Source organism: Pelodiscus sinensis, chromosome 12 (assembly GCF_052426305.1).
Source record: "Pelodiscus sinensis isolate ZL-2025 chromosome 12, ASM5242630v1, whole genome shotgun sequence".
Classification (NCBI taxonomy): domain Eukaryota; kingdom Metazoa; phylum Chordata; order Testudines; family Trionychidae; genus Pelodiscus; species Pelodiscus sinensis.
The window spans coordinates 17,531,133-17,544,720 of NC_143063.1; the positions used below are offsets into that span (position 1 = coordinate 17,531,133).

A 13,588-nucleotide genomic window follows, 5' to 3' on the forward strand; every position below is an offset into this window, starting at 1 on the left:
AAGATGAGAATCAAGAATGCGTAAAATACAGAAACACAGGATAAATTAACTAATATTCGTTCATTTGCTATCATGCTACCTCTTATATAATGGTCACATATATTAACTCTCCAAATATATTGAATCACACTGTAGGTATCACCCCCTTCATGTATCTACTCTTAAAATAGTGTGCTTGCAAATCAACAACATGAAGAAGATACAAAACAACCCAATGCTAATATATGCCTCTTAATTACAGGTTACTACCAGTTATATTAAGTCACTCACTTCAACTAAAAAAAATAGCCATGATTTATTCTATAAGTTTTAATTCAAATGTGGACCCTTTTATACTATAACTGCTGTTAAATTCATATACTAGATTTTTTTTTGTTAATCCTGGTAAAAGCTAATGATAAATGATTTATAAAGCTAGAAGAGCGTATCTAGCACCTGCTCTACAGGGTCCCAAATTTTAGTTTTCTATGAAGCAATAATAGGAAAGAATGATTTATATACCATATCTGGAAAAAATGTTTAATCTGTGTTCTGTTTCCACCTAAACATAACATTTTTGACCCATCCTTTATATAGCATTTCCAGCAGTACCTGAGCTACAGTATAGAAAGTTAACTCCTACTGGGGGAATAAGGAATGTCTTTACCATTTGAAAGTTTAGCCAACTATGATTTACAGATCTAGAATAAAAGTACTAAGATCAGTGATGATGAACACTCATTCCACAATTTGTCTTCTGAAGCAGCTGGCCAACAAGGCTGATCAGTCACAAACCTTTACAGTCAATACAAATTTGATTAATCTGTCCATCTTATTGGAGAACAGCTATTTCACAAAGATGGATTAAGAATTCTTAGAAAGGGAATTATTAACTGCTACATAACCATCACTTTGTTTTAAAAAAATCTCTTGCTCACTTTCTCTGTCCAGATTGTCAGCCCACATTCTAACGTAAGAAGAAAAGTCACACATCTTCTGTATCACAGTATTAAAGAATTTCACACAGTTCTATATCTTAATCTGAGAGATGCTCAAGACCGAAAGTGTTTAAAAGCACAACGGCTATACACTAGTTTTAGTTCTGCATATATGCCACACTATTGACCCTATTGTGGGGTTATACAGGTATAAATAAAAGAAGAATGAAGCACAAGATATTAGCAGGCACTCAGAAAATAATACCTCGTGGTACTTTTGTTCAGTTTCACCTGATAGACAATGGGGATAAAGGAAGAGGAAAGCTATCCCAATAAGTAAGAAGGTAGGAGGAGCTGCTTTGTTTAAGTACTTTGGGAATCTACCAATCAGAAGTGCACAAACTGAGTGTGTCAACAAGAGTATCACTGCAGTGTCTCATGGTGCGATGTAGCTGCAGTTTATTTACTAAGAGATATAATAAAGAGAAAATGCTAGTCTGGAATGATCCTGCAGGGTTCAAGAGAAATATGAAGAAAACAGTCTTCAAAGTAAAAACAAAACCAACACGAACACACACATACCCGTAATTACACATTTTGGCCAGATCCTCACTCTCTCCCTCTCACACACACACGTACGTAATTACATATTTTGGCCAGATTTCTCTCTCTCTCTCTCTCTCTTTCACGTAATTACACATTTTGGCCAGATCCTCAACTATTGTAAATCACCTGCACCCGCATCCCACTGACATCAATGGAACTATGATAATTTACTCTGACAATTTGCCCTCTATTTTCAATAGACAAATTTGCATTCCTAAGCCTTTAAAAATTACCCAGCATAAAATAGCAGTCTCCAGGGTGAAGAGGTATTGCCAGTCCAGGTGTCTTTATGTCCCACGCCACCTTCAGGCCTACATGCCAGTCAGCTGGGTCTCTCCCTTCCATATCCTGTTCATTAACTTTATCGCTTGCAGAACCTACAGAAGAAAAAAGAAAAAAAATGAGACAGGATTACAACCACAAAGTATCAAGAATTTGGTAGTGCAAACTCACATATATTAGGCACAGTCATAGGGCACTTGGCCTTAATTATCCATTGTCCTTTATCTCACGGAGTCAATGACGTTAATAAAAAATAAACATGAAGAGTGTGTAAATGCTAACCAACCTAAAATGTCTGTATGAAGCACAGACAATGGAAAATCAGGGAACTAAAGTCTGACATCACATCTGAAGTTCCCTATAGTTCTGGGATGTTTAGCTCTGGAGTTTTGGTTAATGCCCAACAATTTTATACAGATTATTAAAACCATAGTAGTATGCTAACTAATATTAGAGCAGAACAGTGATACCAAGTATGTAAGAAACAAATTCTATGCTAACTTTGAGACAAGGATTTCAAAACATTGTTTACATGTTAAAAATCTCAACAGGGTAGTTGTGTTAGTTTGTAGCTTTAAAAACAGTGAACATTCCTGTGGCACATTACGCCAGATCTACACTAGACCTGGAAGGTAGGCTTAAGGTACGCAACCCCAATTTAAGTCAGGATATTTTAAACTGAGCTTGGCAGTGTCCCCACAGTGGGAGGCCGACAGGATCAAATGCCCCCATTGGCTTCCCTTAATCCTTGCAACTGCGAAGAGTACAGATGCCCTCAGTGTTTGATTTCCAGATCTTAATTAGACCTGCTAAATTGAACATCGGAAGGTTAACCTCTGGTGCAGCAAGTGAAACCGTGTCCTTGGACTAACAAATATATTATATTATGAGCTTTCATGGGTAAAATCCACTCGCCATCTGATGAAGTGGGTTTTATCCATGAAAGCTCATGATATAATATATTTGTTAGTCTCTAAGGTGCCACAGAACTACTCATTTTTTGTTTACATTTACTAGACCTAATTTTAGAAAAGCATAAACTAATTTTCAGTGAAATTCAACTGACTTCTATAAAGATACATAGAACAGATTTAAAGAGAGAATCCTTGAATCTCATCTTCCATCCTTTTGTCACATTATTAAACTATTCGGATATGTTATAGAGTGCAACAGCCAATGAAGACTCAGTACAATCTTCATATGGCTGTCTTATCATTAAACATGAATGTGATAAACTAGCAGAAAAATCTAGTGCAATGAAAAAATACCTAGAGTTCAATTTCTCAACTAGGACTAATTTCAGAGGCTTAATGCAATGCAGTGTTAAGTGAAAGATACAGTCTGCATTTATAATACGGTAATTAGAAGCTATGGTGTAATAGTTTAATGGCTGATGTAACAGCATTTTCTCAGGTGAAGGACGTAGCTTTTAATGTACAACTGGTACCATCAACGGCTAGTAATAATTAACAATTGTATGTTGCATGCCTAATTTTGATTACTAATTGGTTGAACATATCCATTTCACTACCATGACAAATGCATATTACTGTAATAATTTTTGTAGACATTAAGCTTCATTATTTTCAGAACATAAATGCTAGAAAAAAAGATTTATAACTTTCATTATTCGACACACACATACAAAGTAGTGTTGACCTTATGCCTTTAGAATATTCAAGTCATTCATCACATGTAGGCTACTACAATGTTTATATAGTTGGGGGAAGACTTAATCGTTAATAAAATTCTAATAGTTTTCCAGATGATTTAAATTTTGCTGAAATTCTGAAACCAGGAAGAAAAAACCCCTAAATATCCCAGAGTCCAAACCTGAAGTCCTTGTTTACTCAGGCAAAACTCCTATTACAAGATCAGCCCCACAACACTGCCCCTCAGTATTATTCTTCACATCCTGCTCAAGCTTTGTCTCAGGATCAGTGCACAGCTCTAGGCTGTTCCATCAAGGAGCACACAAATGAGAAAACAAGAGCTAGCAAACACTCTGAGAAAAATCAATACTAAAGTCTTTCAGGGGCTTTCATATTTTCTTCCCTGTTCAGATAAATCGTAACTTAATTTAAGAAAAAATGCTTTCAGAAAACTGCAAATAGGATGGCTTTCAAGGCATTTTTAATGCAATACATCATGGATATTATAAAAAGAGGTAACCTTTGCGGGTTAACTCTGTTATGCTGCTTTCCCATTCACTTTGGCAGCAGCACCATTCACAATATGGCACCAATAAAATACAGAAGTACAATCAGAGACAGCAATTTCAATCAAAGTTTTCTGGGGTCTCCTCATAAATCCAGCACCTTTGGAATGTGCTCATTAAAATGACTTACTTTTTTGCAGTTTGATAAAATTTTTATTGCCTAAGTACAGAGTTCAAATGCAGCTCACAGGCTCCTTTTCCCTATGTTCTCAGTGAATGCACCTAATAATTATCTGCAGCGATTGAAACATATTACCCTTACCATGTTATTTTAGAAACAAATGGATGCAAGCTGTTACTTGCTTCTGTCATTTATGCCAAAGTAATGTACAAAAAATAAAAGGCTTTTTGTCATATGTGGTATATCTCTAGGCTGTCTGGCAAAACTTATAACAGGGACTATAACAGGGAGAAGTTGTAATAAAATCATATAGTCACCTCAAGCAGTAATGAGTCCATGTATTTGTTTAGAAAACTATGGGTCGGGTTTAAGTGAAAACATTTGGATGTTTCAAGTTCTACAACTAAAGTATAGGTACTGTAATCATACGGATCTTGCACATACATAGCACCTTTAATACAAATAGACCATAAAGTGTTTTATTTACTTTGGAACAAACTATACAGAAATTGCCAAATTTAGCAGCACTTAATAAAAACCAAAGAAAAACTCCCATTGATATGCTCAATAAAGGACTGCCATTGATATGCTCAATAAAGGACTGCAGACTCTAACCTAGATAGTAGTTTGCTCACATCCAAAATGAAATGTGACTATGTAACAAACATACAGAAACACTCCCTCAACAGTCTGGACAGGAAGTGAAGAATATGTACCTACCCAACCACAAGTAAATAGGAAGTTATAACAGAAAGAACAGCAACTGAAGTAGAATTTTGCCAGAACACCATGCTTGGTGTCCTACTGTGGTATTTCAGAGATATTGTGAATCCCAGAATCTTAATGTGGCAACACCACAAGCAAGAGGCAGAGAAGGCCACACGCACCACATCACCCTTATGATTCTGGGTGATGTCATCATAACACAGAACAACAAAGGGCTTGTTTTTCTAGATCTAGTTTTGTTATTCTACCATGGAGGAAGTCTTCCAAAGGCAGCTGACTTTGAGCGGTTTCTCAGTCATTTCGGGCCAAACAGAACAATTTGAGAGATCTTGGCACTTTCAAACCAACCTAATTCTAAACTGAATCCTAACTCAACATAGCAGGATCAACATATGTTGAGAGAAAATTGTGCCATTCCTGGAGGATGCTAGCATAGACAGTGCTTTCAGGTAAGGGCAGCATGTGAACAACCCTTGCCTTGTATCTCCCAGGGTCTCCAGGGATGTGTTAGCTTCCTAGGAGGATCAAAAGTACCACCAATCCACCCCCGCCAAAGAATTTGGGAAAATTCTTTCATCCCTAAATGGATGTGGGAGAGAAATCTTACTGATATAAACAGTGATGGTGGAGAGTAAAGAAGACCAACAGCTTTAATTCAAATACAGATTCAATATTAACATTATGAAGAGCTGCTATTCTTTCCCCAAGTATATTGTCATATACAGTGATTATTTTATTGAAACATACTCCATAATTGCACTAACCCCAAATAAAAAAATGTCCTCTAGCTGGTTAGCATCTACAAGTAATAACCAACTTCTAGAAATTATTTATGCAATTGTACAATTCACATACAGAAATGAGCATTTTGGCTACATATTCAGTGGCCAGCATTAAGGAAATATTTTTATATGCACCATTTTTTTTTACAGTCAATATCTAGAACACATTATCGATGTCAGAAACCATTGAGGATAACTGCTTTCATGTTGTACGAATAAATTATTCAGTGTCTTGCGTCCATTAAATAGCAAATACAGTAGATTACTAGTCAATTATAAATCTTTAGAAACATTACAATTAATAGTTATTGTTAATAACCACTGAGGAAATGGTCAATACTGAATCTGTTTTTTCCCCATGATTATAGAAATGATGGGGCAGCTATGAAGCTTAGAATGGGAATGTTGCTTTTCAAAACATGGAAAACACAAATTGTACTTTATGAAAGTAAAAAATAATCCTTCAAAATTTGCTGCAATTAATTACTGGTTTTGTTAAACTGTTAACCATTAATATGTCAGCTAACAGATCTGGTTGTTTATTATTCTAAGAGATTTACACAGCAATCAGGCCTTATAGGGCAACAAGCCAAACATAATACAGTGAAGTATCCAGAGGAAAACTTCTTCAACCTTTAAACCAGTAGATAAGACTCTACTGGTAGTTCCTGGAGGCTCCAGACTAGTTTGGCTGGGAGGCTACCAAGAGCCAGCACTTCAGCTGTCTCTACCTCCACAGTGGTCTCCCCTGCCCTTTGGCTTGGAACTTGCCCCTTCCCCCCACCGCTTCATTCAGAGTGTGTTGTTTTTGTTTTACTGGTCTGTGCATTCATAATTTTTATTTTCTCTTAGGCTTAAATTTAATTCTTTATGTACTGAGTTCTAAATGCTTAACCTGTCACGTCTGAAGCAATTATTCCTATGGTAATTTTTTTAAAAACATATATTATATCTAGGTTTTGGGTTTCTAATGGTGGTGCACATCTGCACACTAACTTGATATTGCTGCACATAACAAAATTAATTCCCTCTAATTTATTCCATTCATGTGCAGAACACTGGTCGGGAGTCTCCTGGAATTGGGCTTAATTTCTTGGAGGCTTCTGTAACCAAATCAGCAGATCAGTCACTAAGGGTGTGTCTAGACTACATGCCTCCGTCGACCGAGGCATGTAGATTAGCCAGATCGGCAGAGGGAAATGAAGCCACGATTAAAATAATCGCGGCTTCATTTAAATTTAAATGGCTGCCCCGCTCTGCCGATCAGCTGTTTGTCGGCAGATCGGGGCAGTCTGGACGCGACGCGCCGACAAAGAAGCCTTTCTTGATCGGCACAGGTATGCCTCGTGAAACCAGGTTTACCTGTGCCGATCAAGAAAGGCTTCTTTGTCGGCGCGTCGCGTCCAGACTGCCCCGATCTGCTGACAAACAGCTGATCGGCAGAGCGGGGCAGCCATTTAAATTTAAATGAAGCCGCGATTATTTTAATCGCGGCTTCATTTCCCTCTGCCGATCTGGCTAATCTACATGCCTCCGTCGATGGAGGCATGTAGTTTAGACGTACCCTAACAGTCTGGCAGCACCGTGGGGATAAAGCAGGCTCCCACCTACTCTGGCTTTGTGCCATTCCTGGAGGAGGCTAATACATCACTGGAGACCCTGGGAGATGCAAGGCAGGGGTTGTTCACATGCTACCCTTACCTGAAAGCCCTGTCTATGCAGGCTCCCATTGGCTGGGAATGGGGAACCACAGCTAACAGAAGGTATGGAGGTAGTGCCTGTCAACAGGGATCAGCATGGGGAACTACCTGCCCCTAACCCCCCAGGAACCACTGAACATTCCCTGCCAACACTCCAAACCTCTCTGCCCAAAACCTGAGACTGCAGCCCCCTGCACTCCAACCCCTTACCCCACCCTGGTGAAAGTGAATGAGGAGCTGCGGAGGAAGGGTGGAGTGAGCAGGGAAGGGCTTCAGAGATAGTGTGGGGTCAGGGTATCTGGGTTTGAGGTAGATCCTGGATTGCACTTAAATTCAAAAAGTGATCTTGTGCTTTAAAAGGTTGCAGACCACTGTTTTAAACCATCCTGTGAAAATCCCAGCTAAGTCAAAGTCAGTGAATAAGAGTTTTTGCATGATTTTTTGAGAGGAGGGTAAGACTCACTGGCCCAGAGAACCAATGGAAGCCTAAAGGAAAATCCTCCTTTTTTGGCTGGTTTGTTTAACTACAATTATTTCAGACAGGTGCATACTGAATTAAGAATATGACAATTACTGTGTTTCTATTTTGAAAAGCCACACCAACTTTTCTACAGAGCCAAAGGAAAATGAGTAAGTCTTGTTTATTATATTATTTTCCCCATGTGATGGGAGCTCAGGATTGCAGCTTTCTGGTAGACCCAACACTGAGTATACTGGTATAAAATTGGTTGAAGCTCAGAATTCCTGTTTCACAGGAAATTCTGAACATTAAAAAAAATATATCTATTCCAATTTCCTGGTGAAAGGGAATTTCAAAAAAAAATAATTGAAAAACTGAAAATTCTCTCTTGATTTTAACCATGTTTATTTTATATTATTTTAATGTCATTTATATTATTTTAATGTAAATTTAGGTTTATATTAAATTATTTTATTCTTCAATTTGTTAGCATTTTTTTCTCCAATTAGTAGAGTAAAACATTTTGTTGTCATTATGAAACAGCTAGACCCGCTGAACAAGAAAATTAGATAAGCACTCAGTATTAACTGGAGTAGCTGCTATTTTTAATATCATTATATTAGCCTGGAATACTAAAAGCAGCTGCTACTCTCATTACTACTGATCAAAGCATCAAACTATTTCATTGTAACATTAAAAAAAAAAAAGGTACTTTGACAAAAGAGGACAGTAGGGGGAAACATTTGAATTGGAGTAGCAAGTATTTTCATAATTTTAATTCTAAAAATGAAATATAAAAATATAGTCAAACTTAACATAAAATACAATTATAATAAATATATTTAATACACAGTACATACAAATATATTTCAATTAAAATAAATAGCCAGGTGAGCAAGGCAGCTGACTACCTGGCTTTTTAGAGCAGGCACTGGTGAGCAGTCAGGAGCCTGGGAGCTCTAGCCTAGCAACAACCTACTAAGCTACTAAGGAGCTGGGATCATGGGGCTGCATCAGAAACCTGCTTAGTTTCAGTTAGATTAATTCAATTAATTCTGGTGAAATATTTCAATTAAGTTGAATCAGCATTTTCTGATGGAAAACTATGCTATCAAAAAAACTTCCAGACAGCTATACTGTGTTAGACATAGCTTCCACTCTTTTAGTAAAAACATGCCAGATCCTAGCAGGGGCAACCAGGATTGTATTAGTAACCTGAGGATTGGTTTTAAATACCAATAAGCAATATTGATATATAATGGGGGCAGCTTCTGTTTAATAAATTGAGAATATAGTAAGAAGCTGTGGTCTGTTCAAGAAACTTACACAGACTTAGGCCATGTCTACAATTTTTTTATCAATTTTTTTAAGGTTGACTTTTCAGCACTGAATTTTGTAAAGTTGAAGGTCCACGTCCCCACTCTGTGCAAAATTCAACACAGTTCGAAGCAGCATATCCCCAGTAGGGTGGCTACTGTCGATTTTGAGAGAGAAGCATTGTGGGGAGCTATCACACAGTTTCTGCACCCCTTTGCATTCTGGGTTATGCTCACAGTACACTCTGGGACCAAAATTGTGCAGCAGGTGGTTTAGAGTACATCCCGTCAGCATCTCAGAATGCACTCATCTCCTCCCTCCCCTCTGCTTGAAAACACTGGCAAACGGTCTCTTTGCACCTTTTTTTCCCCCTGGTTATTCACGCAGACACCATAACAGCATAAGCATGGATCCCATCATGGATCCCGTTGAACATCAAAGCATTATAGCAATTGATTTAACCATGGTAAGCCTTATGCTGGAGTATATACAGAGTGTATCTAAGGTCCACCAGAATGAGGAGGAATTTCAGGAGGCCATGAATATACTCTTCTGCAAAGCACTTGAGTTGATTGATTGGCAAATGCCACTGGTATTCAATCCTCTGGACATAGTGGAATGCTGGTTCTGGTGCTGTCAGACAAGCACAGACTGGTGGGACCACATAGTGATGCATCAATGGGATGACCAGCAGTGGCTGCCAAACTTTTGCATGCAAAAGTCTACTTTAATGGAAGTTTGTGAATTGCTTTCTCCCACCCTGAAGCGTGCTCTGACAGTAGAGAAGAGAGTGGCAATTGCCTTGTGGAAGCTTGCAATGCCAGACTGCTACCGATCAGCTGGGAATCAGTTCGGAGTGGGGAAGTATACAGTGTGGGCTGTTGTGATCCAATTAGCCATGATAATCAACACCCTTATGCTACGGAGGGTAGCAACATTGGGAAATGTGGAGGACATAGTGGAAGGTTTTGCTGTGATGGGGCCCCCAAACTTTGGTGGAGCAATAGACAGCAATGCACAGCCCTCTCTTGGCACCCAACCACCTTGCAAAGGAGTACATAAATCACAAGGAGTACTTTTCAATGGTGCTACAGGTGCTGGTGAATCACAAGTGTCATTTCACCAACATCAACATGGGATGTTCAGGATAAGTTCAGGACATGTGTATCCATAAGAACTTCTGCCTCTTCAGAAAGCTTCAAGCTGGAATTTTCTTCCCAGACAACATGGAATGATCTTAGTTAGTCTATGTGCTACACTCTGTAGAGACACCACTGGGTAAAATAAGAAATCAGATGTAGCTTTTAACTATCAAAATAAATGCAGGACCTTTTACCTTTATGGTTAACTCAAATATGGTTGAATTCAAAGGGCCACAAGTTGGTTTACATTAACGTAGAGAGTATTTTGTGTGTTAGGAGAGTACATGAACACTTCTGCTTTGCCTCATGGTTATACTTCACTTATTTAAATGCGTCTGTTTCTAACAACCCAATATAATCTTAATAGCAAGTGTTAACTTACAAGACAGCTAACTATCTGGCAGAGGTGGCCAAAATACACCCTGCAAGATGCATATGACAATCTTCAGAAGTTTGAGATCTGGGGAACACCTGCTAGGGCTTGGGGCTTCAGCTCAAGCCATGAGCCTGATCAGGCCCAAAAGCCCCTATCTCCCTGGGCAGAAGCCCCTAGCTCACTACTTTGCCACAGGTCAGAAGCTTCATACTCCCTCACCCCATTTGATAACTGTAAACAAGCTGCATGTGGCCTGTGAGTTGCAGTCTGGCCACGCGATACAGTATACATATTCCATCCATATCGTATATGCAAATAGGGTGAAATTTAGAATAATAGTTTCATAAATAACTCAGCTTTGTTAGGCAACCCAGAAAAAAGTTTCTTATAAAATGGGCAAATGGGATACTCTCATCAGCAGGATGTACAATGTGCTGGGAAAAACCCCAAGCAAATGACAACGTAAATGTAAGATGAGCTATAGTTTACAATTTAATGTGAAGTGAGAAAAAACATATAAAAATACCACCAGGTGCCTAGGCACTATGGTCCTGATGCAAAGCCCACTAAGTCAATGTGAGTCTTCTTACATTGCCAAGCTCAAAAGTGTCAGAGTTTCTAATTATGAACTTACAGTGGATTATATGCAACTAAAAATTACAGTTTAGATGTCTACATTCTATCATTTGTGCCTGAGAGATTGGAAAACATTTTTTAAAAAGGTAGCCCTCAAATTAGATACTGAAAAATATTTAGCATTAGTCAGAATTACGTACTTTAAATACACACACACACACTTCTATTTTCTACAAAGGACAAAGCAGCAAAAGGTATTTTAAACCATGAAAAACTGATAATTCTATTTTCAGTGCTCCAGACCTCTACTTTTTACAGAATTCACATTATGTTTGAATAGATTTTTAAAAGAAGAGCCTGTATAATGTGACATGAAACAAGACATCCTTCCTCTTAAAAATGAGTAGTCCTGTGGCACCTTAGGGTGTGTCTAGACTACATGCCTCTGCCGACAGAGGCATGTAAAATAGGCTGCCCAATACAGTCGATGAAGCGGGGATTTAAATATCCCTGGCTTCATTAAAATAAAAATGGCCGCCGCACTGTACTGGCTCAGCTGATTGTCGGCACATCGCGGTAGTCAAGACGCGGATCGGTTGACAGGGAAGCCTTTGTCGACCACTCCCTTATGCCTCGTGAAACGAGGTTTACAAGAGCGGTCAACAAAGGCTTCCCCTGTCGACCAATCCACGTCTTGACTGCCGCGCTATGCCGACAATCAGCTAAGACGGCATAGTACGGTGGCCATTTTTATTTTAATGAAGCCGGGGATATTTAAATCCCCAGTTCATCGACTATGTCAGGTAGCCAATTTTCATGCCTCCGTCGGCAGAGGCGTGTAGTCTAGACATACCCTTAGAGACTAGCAAAAATATCATGAGCTTTGGTGGCTAAAGCCAACTTCATCAGCTGAGAACCTTCCTCATAACTAGAACAGTGCTGTTGCATTCCAAGACAATGTAACACTACAGCAGGCCTGGGCAAGAATTTATACAGTTCTCTGTAAACATATATAAAGCCAAGCCAGTATGTTCTTTGCAAAAGAAAGGACAGTAGTAAAATCAGCAGGAAGCACAGCAAGTCCATATTTGACAAATCATTCTAGTAAAGACAGTGATGTCAACTCTAATAAAACATTTTACAGACTAGAAATATTCACCTGTGGGAACCTGGGGTAGAGATTTGACAGATTGTGTTTTCTTGGCTCTTTATCAGCAAGTTAATTATAGCAACTTTTCAATCAACTTACAAGTAATACATGGTGCCAGCTGCAGTAAATATAGTTATAGTTTGCCTGGGTAAAGAAAGATATAAGTGACAGTTCTGCTTACACATGAGGAGATAATGTTAATTACTATCATATATTCAGAAACAAGTGGCAAATCTAGACTAGCAGGCAGAAACAAGTGGAAACACTTACTTCTGATTAAGGCTGGGTAACTTCCAGTACCTAATTTTGGAAGCTACTTTTTGCATGTGTGTGTGTGTATATGCTCACATAGTAAAATGCAAAAAAGCTTCAGGGTATTGAAACATTTAGATCAAATGCCAAATCATTTTGTGCTACCTCACCACTATTCACCTTCACAGCTGTAATTGTACACAGCGACTGTTGATCTTTCAACCAGATTCTCATCATGGTGCCAGCTCACTGCCATATTCCCCATTCCAAAATAAGGCTCTTGTTTCAAGTATGGCATTTGTAGAGGATCCATATAATTTAATAAAGTCAAGTTATAAGATGTTCTGTACTTCAGACTGGTGCAGGAATTCCTTGGTGTATGAAGAGTGCTTTGATCTTCTAAGAGGGATCCCTTACCCTTAATAAAAGCAAAATCCTGTTCTCTATCTGTGACAGCAGTATCATCAGTTTCTTTGGTCTCAAATAAATTTTGTTCTTGCAACGCCTGAACTGCTTCTATATTCAAGTAGTCATTCAGTTTGATTAATGCTTTACAAGCAGTAAATAGTTCAGGATGGCAATATTTTATTTCAAAATCATCCATAGGCCATGGAACAGTAAATAGTCTTGTGTTCAAGTATTTGTATGTGTATCCTGGGTTTCCAATTAATATACGAGATACCGGTGTAAAAAAATCTTTTCCTTTGATTCTAACAAGATCTTGGAAAAAACAATCATGTTTTTGCAAGGTCACAAAGGCTTCTTGCACTACATGATGAAGTTCTTTGGGTATGTTATCAGCTTTCTTGAGGAGGAGTTTGGAATATTTGGTCTTCCACTAAAAACAAAAGAAATAAGCAATATGTCATTTTTGTAAGATTCAGAACATATTTTAAATAACCAGGTAAGTATTTTTAAGACTAAGCATGTATTCACTTTAAGGAAATCTAGATTGTGTTACAA

General features: G+C 38.3%; 1 protein-coding gene across 12 annotated transcripts in view; it reads right to left on the reverse strand.

Moving 5' to 3' along the window:
• Window positions 1–13,588, reverse strand: part of FTO (FTO alpha-ketoglutarate dependent dioxygenase) — a 391,784-nt gene that overhangs the window by 278,594 nt on the left and 99,602 nt on the right. For all 12 annotated transcript variants that reach the window (XM_075940288.2, XM_075940298.2, XM_075940290.2 and 9 more), the window contains 2 exons: window positions 12,806–13,463; window positions 1,757–1,900 (listed from right to left, as the gene is read on the reverse strand). In XM_075940288.2, the coding sequence (XP_075796403.2) occupies window positions 1,757–1,900; window positions 12,806–13,463 (802 nt within the window). The remainder of the gene's footprint in view (window positions 1–1,756; window positions 1,901–12,805; window positions 13,464–13,588) is intronic.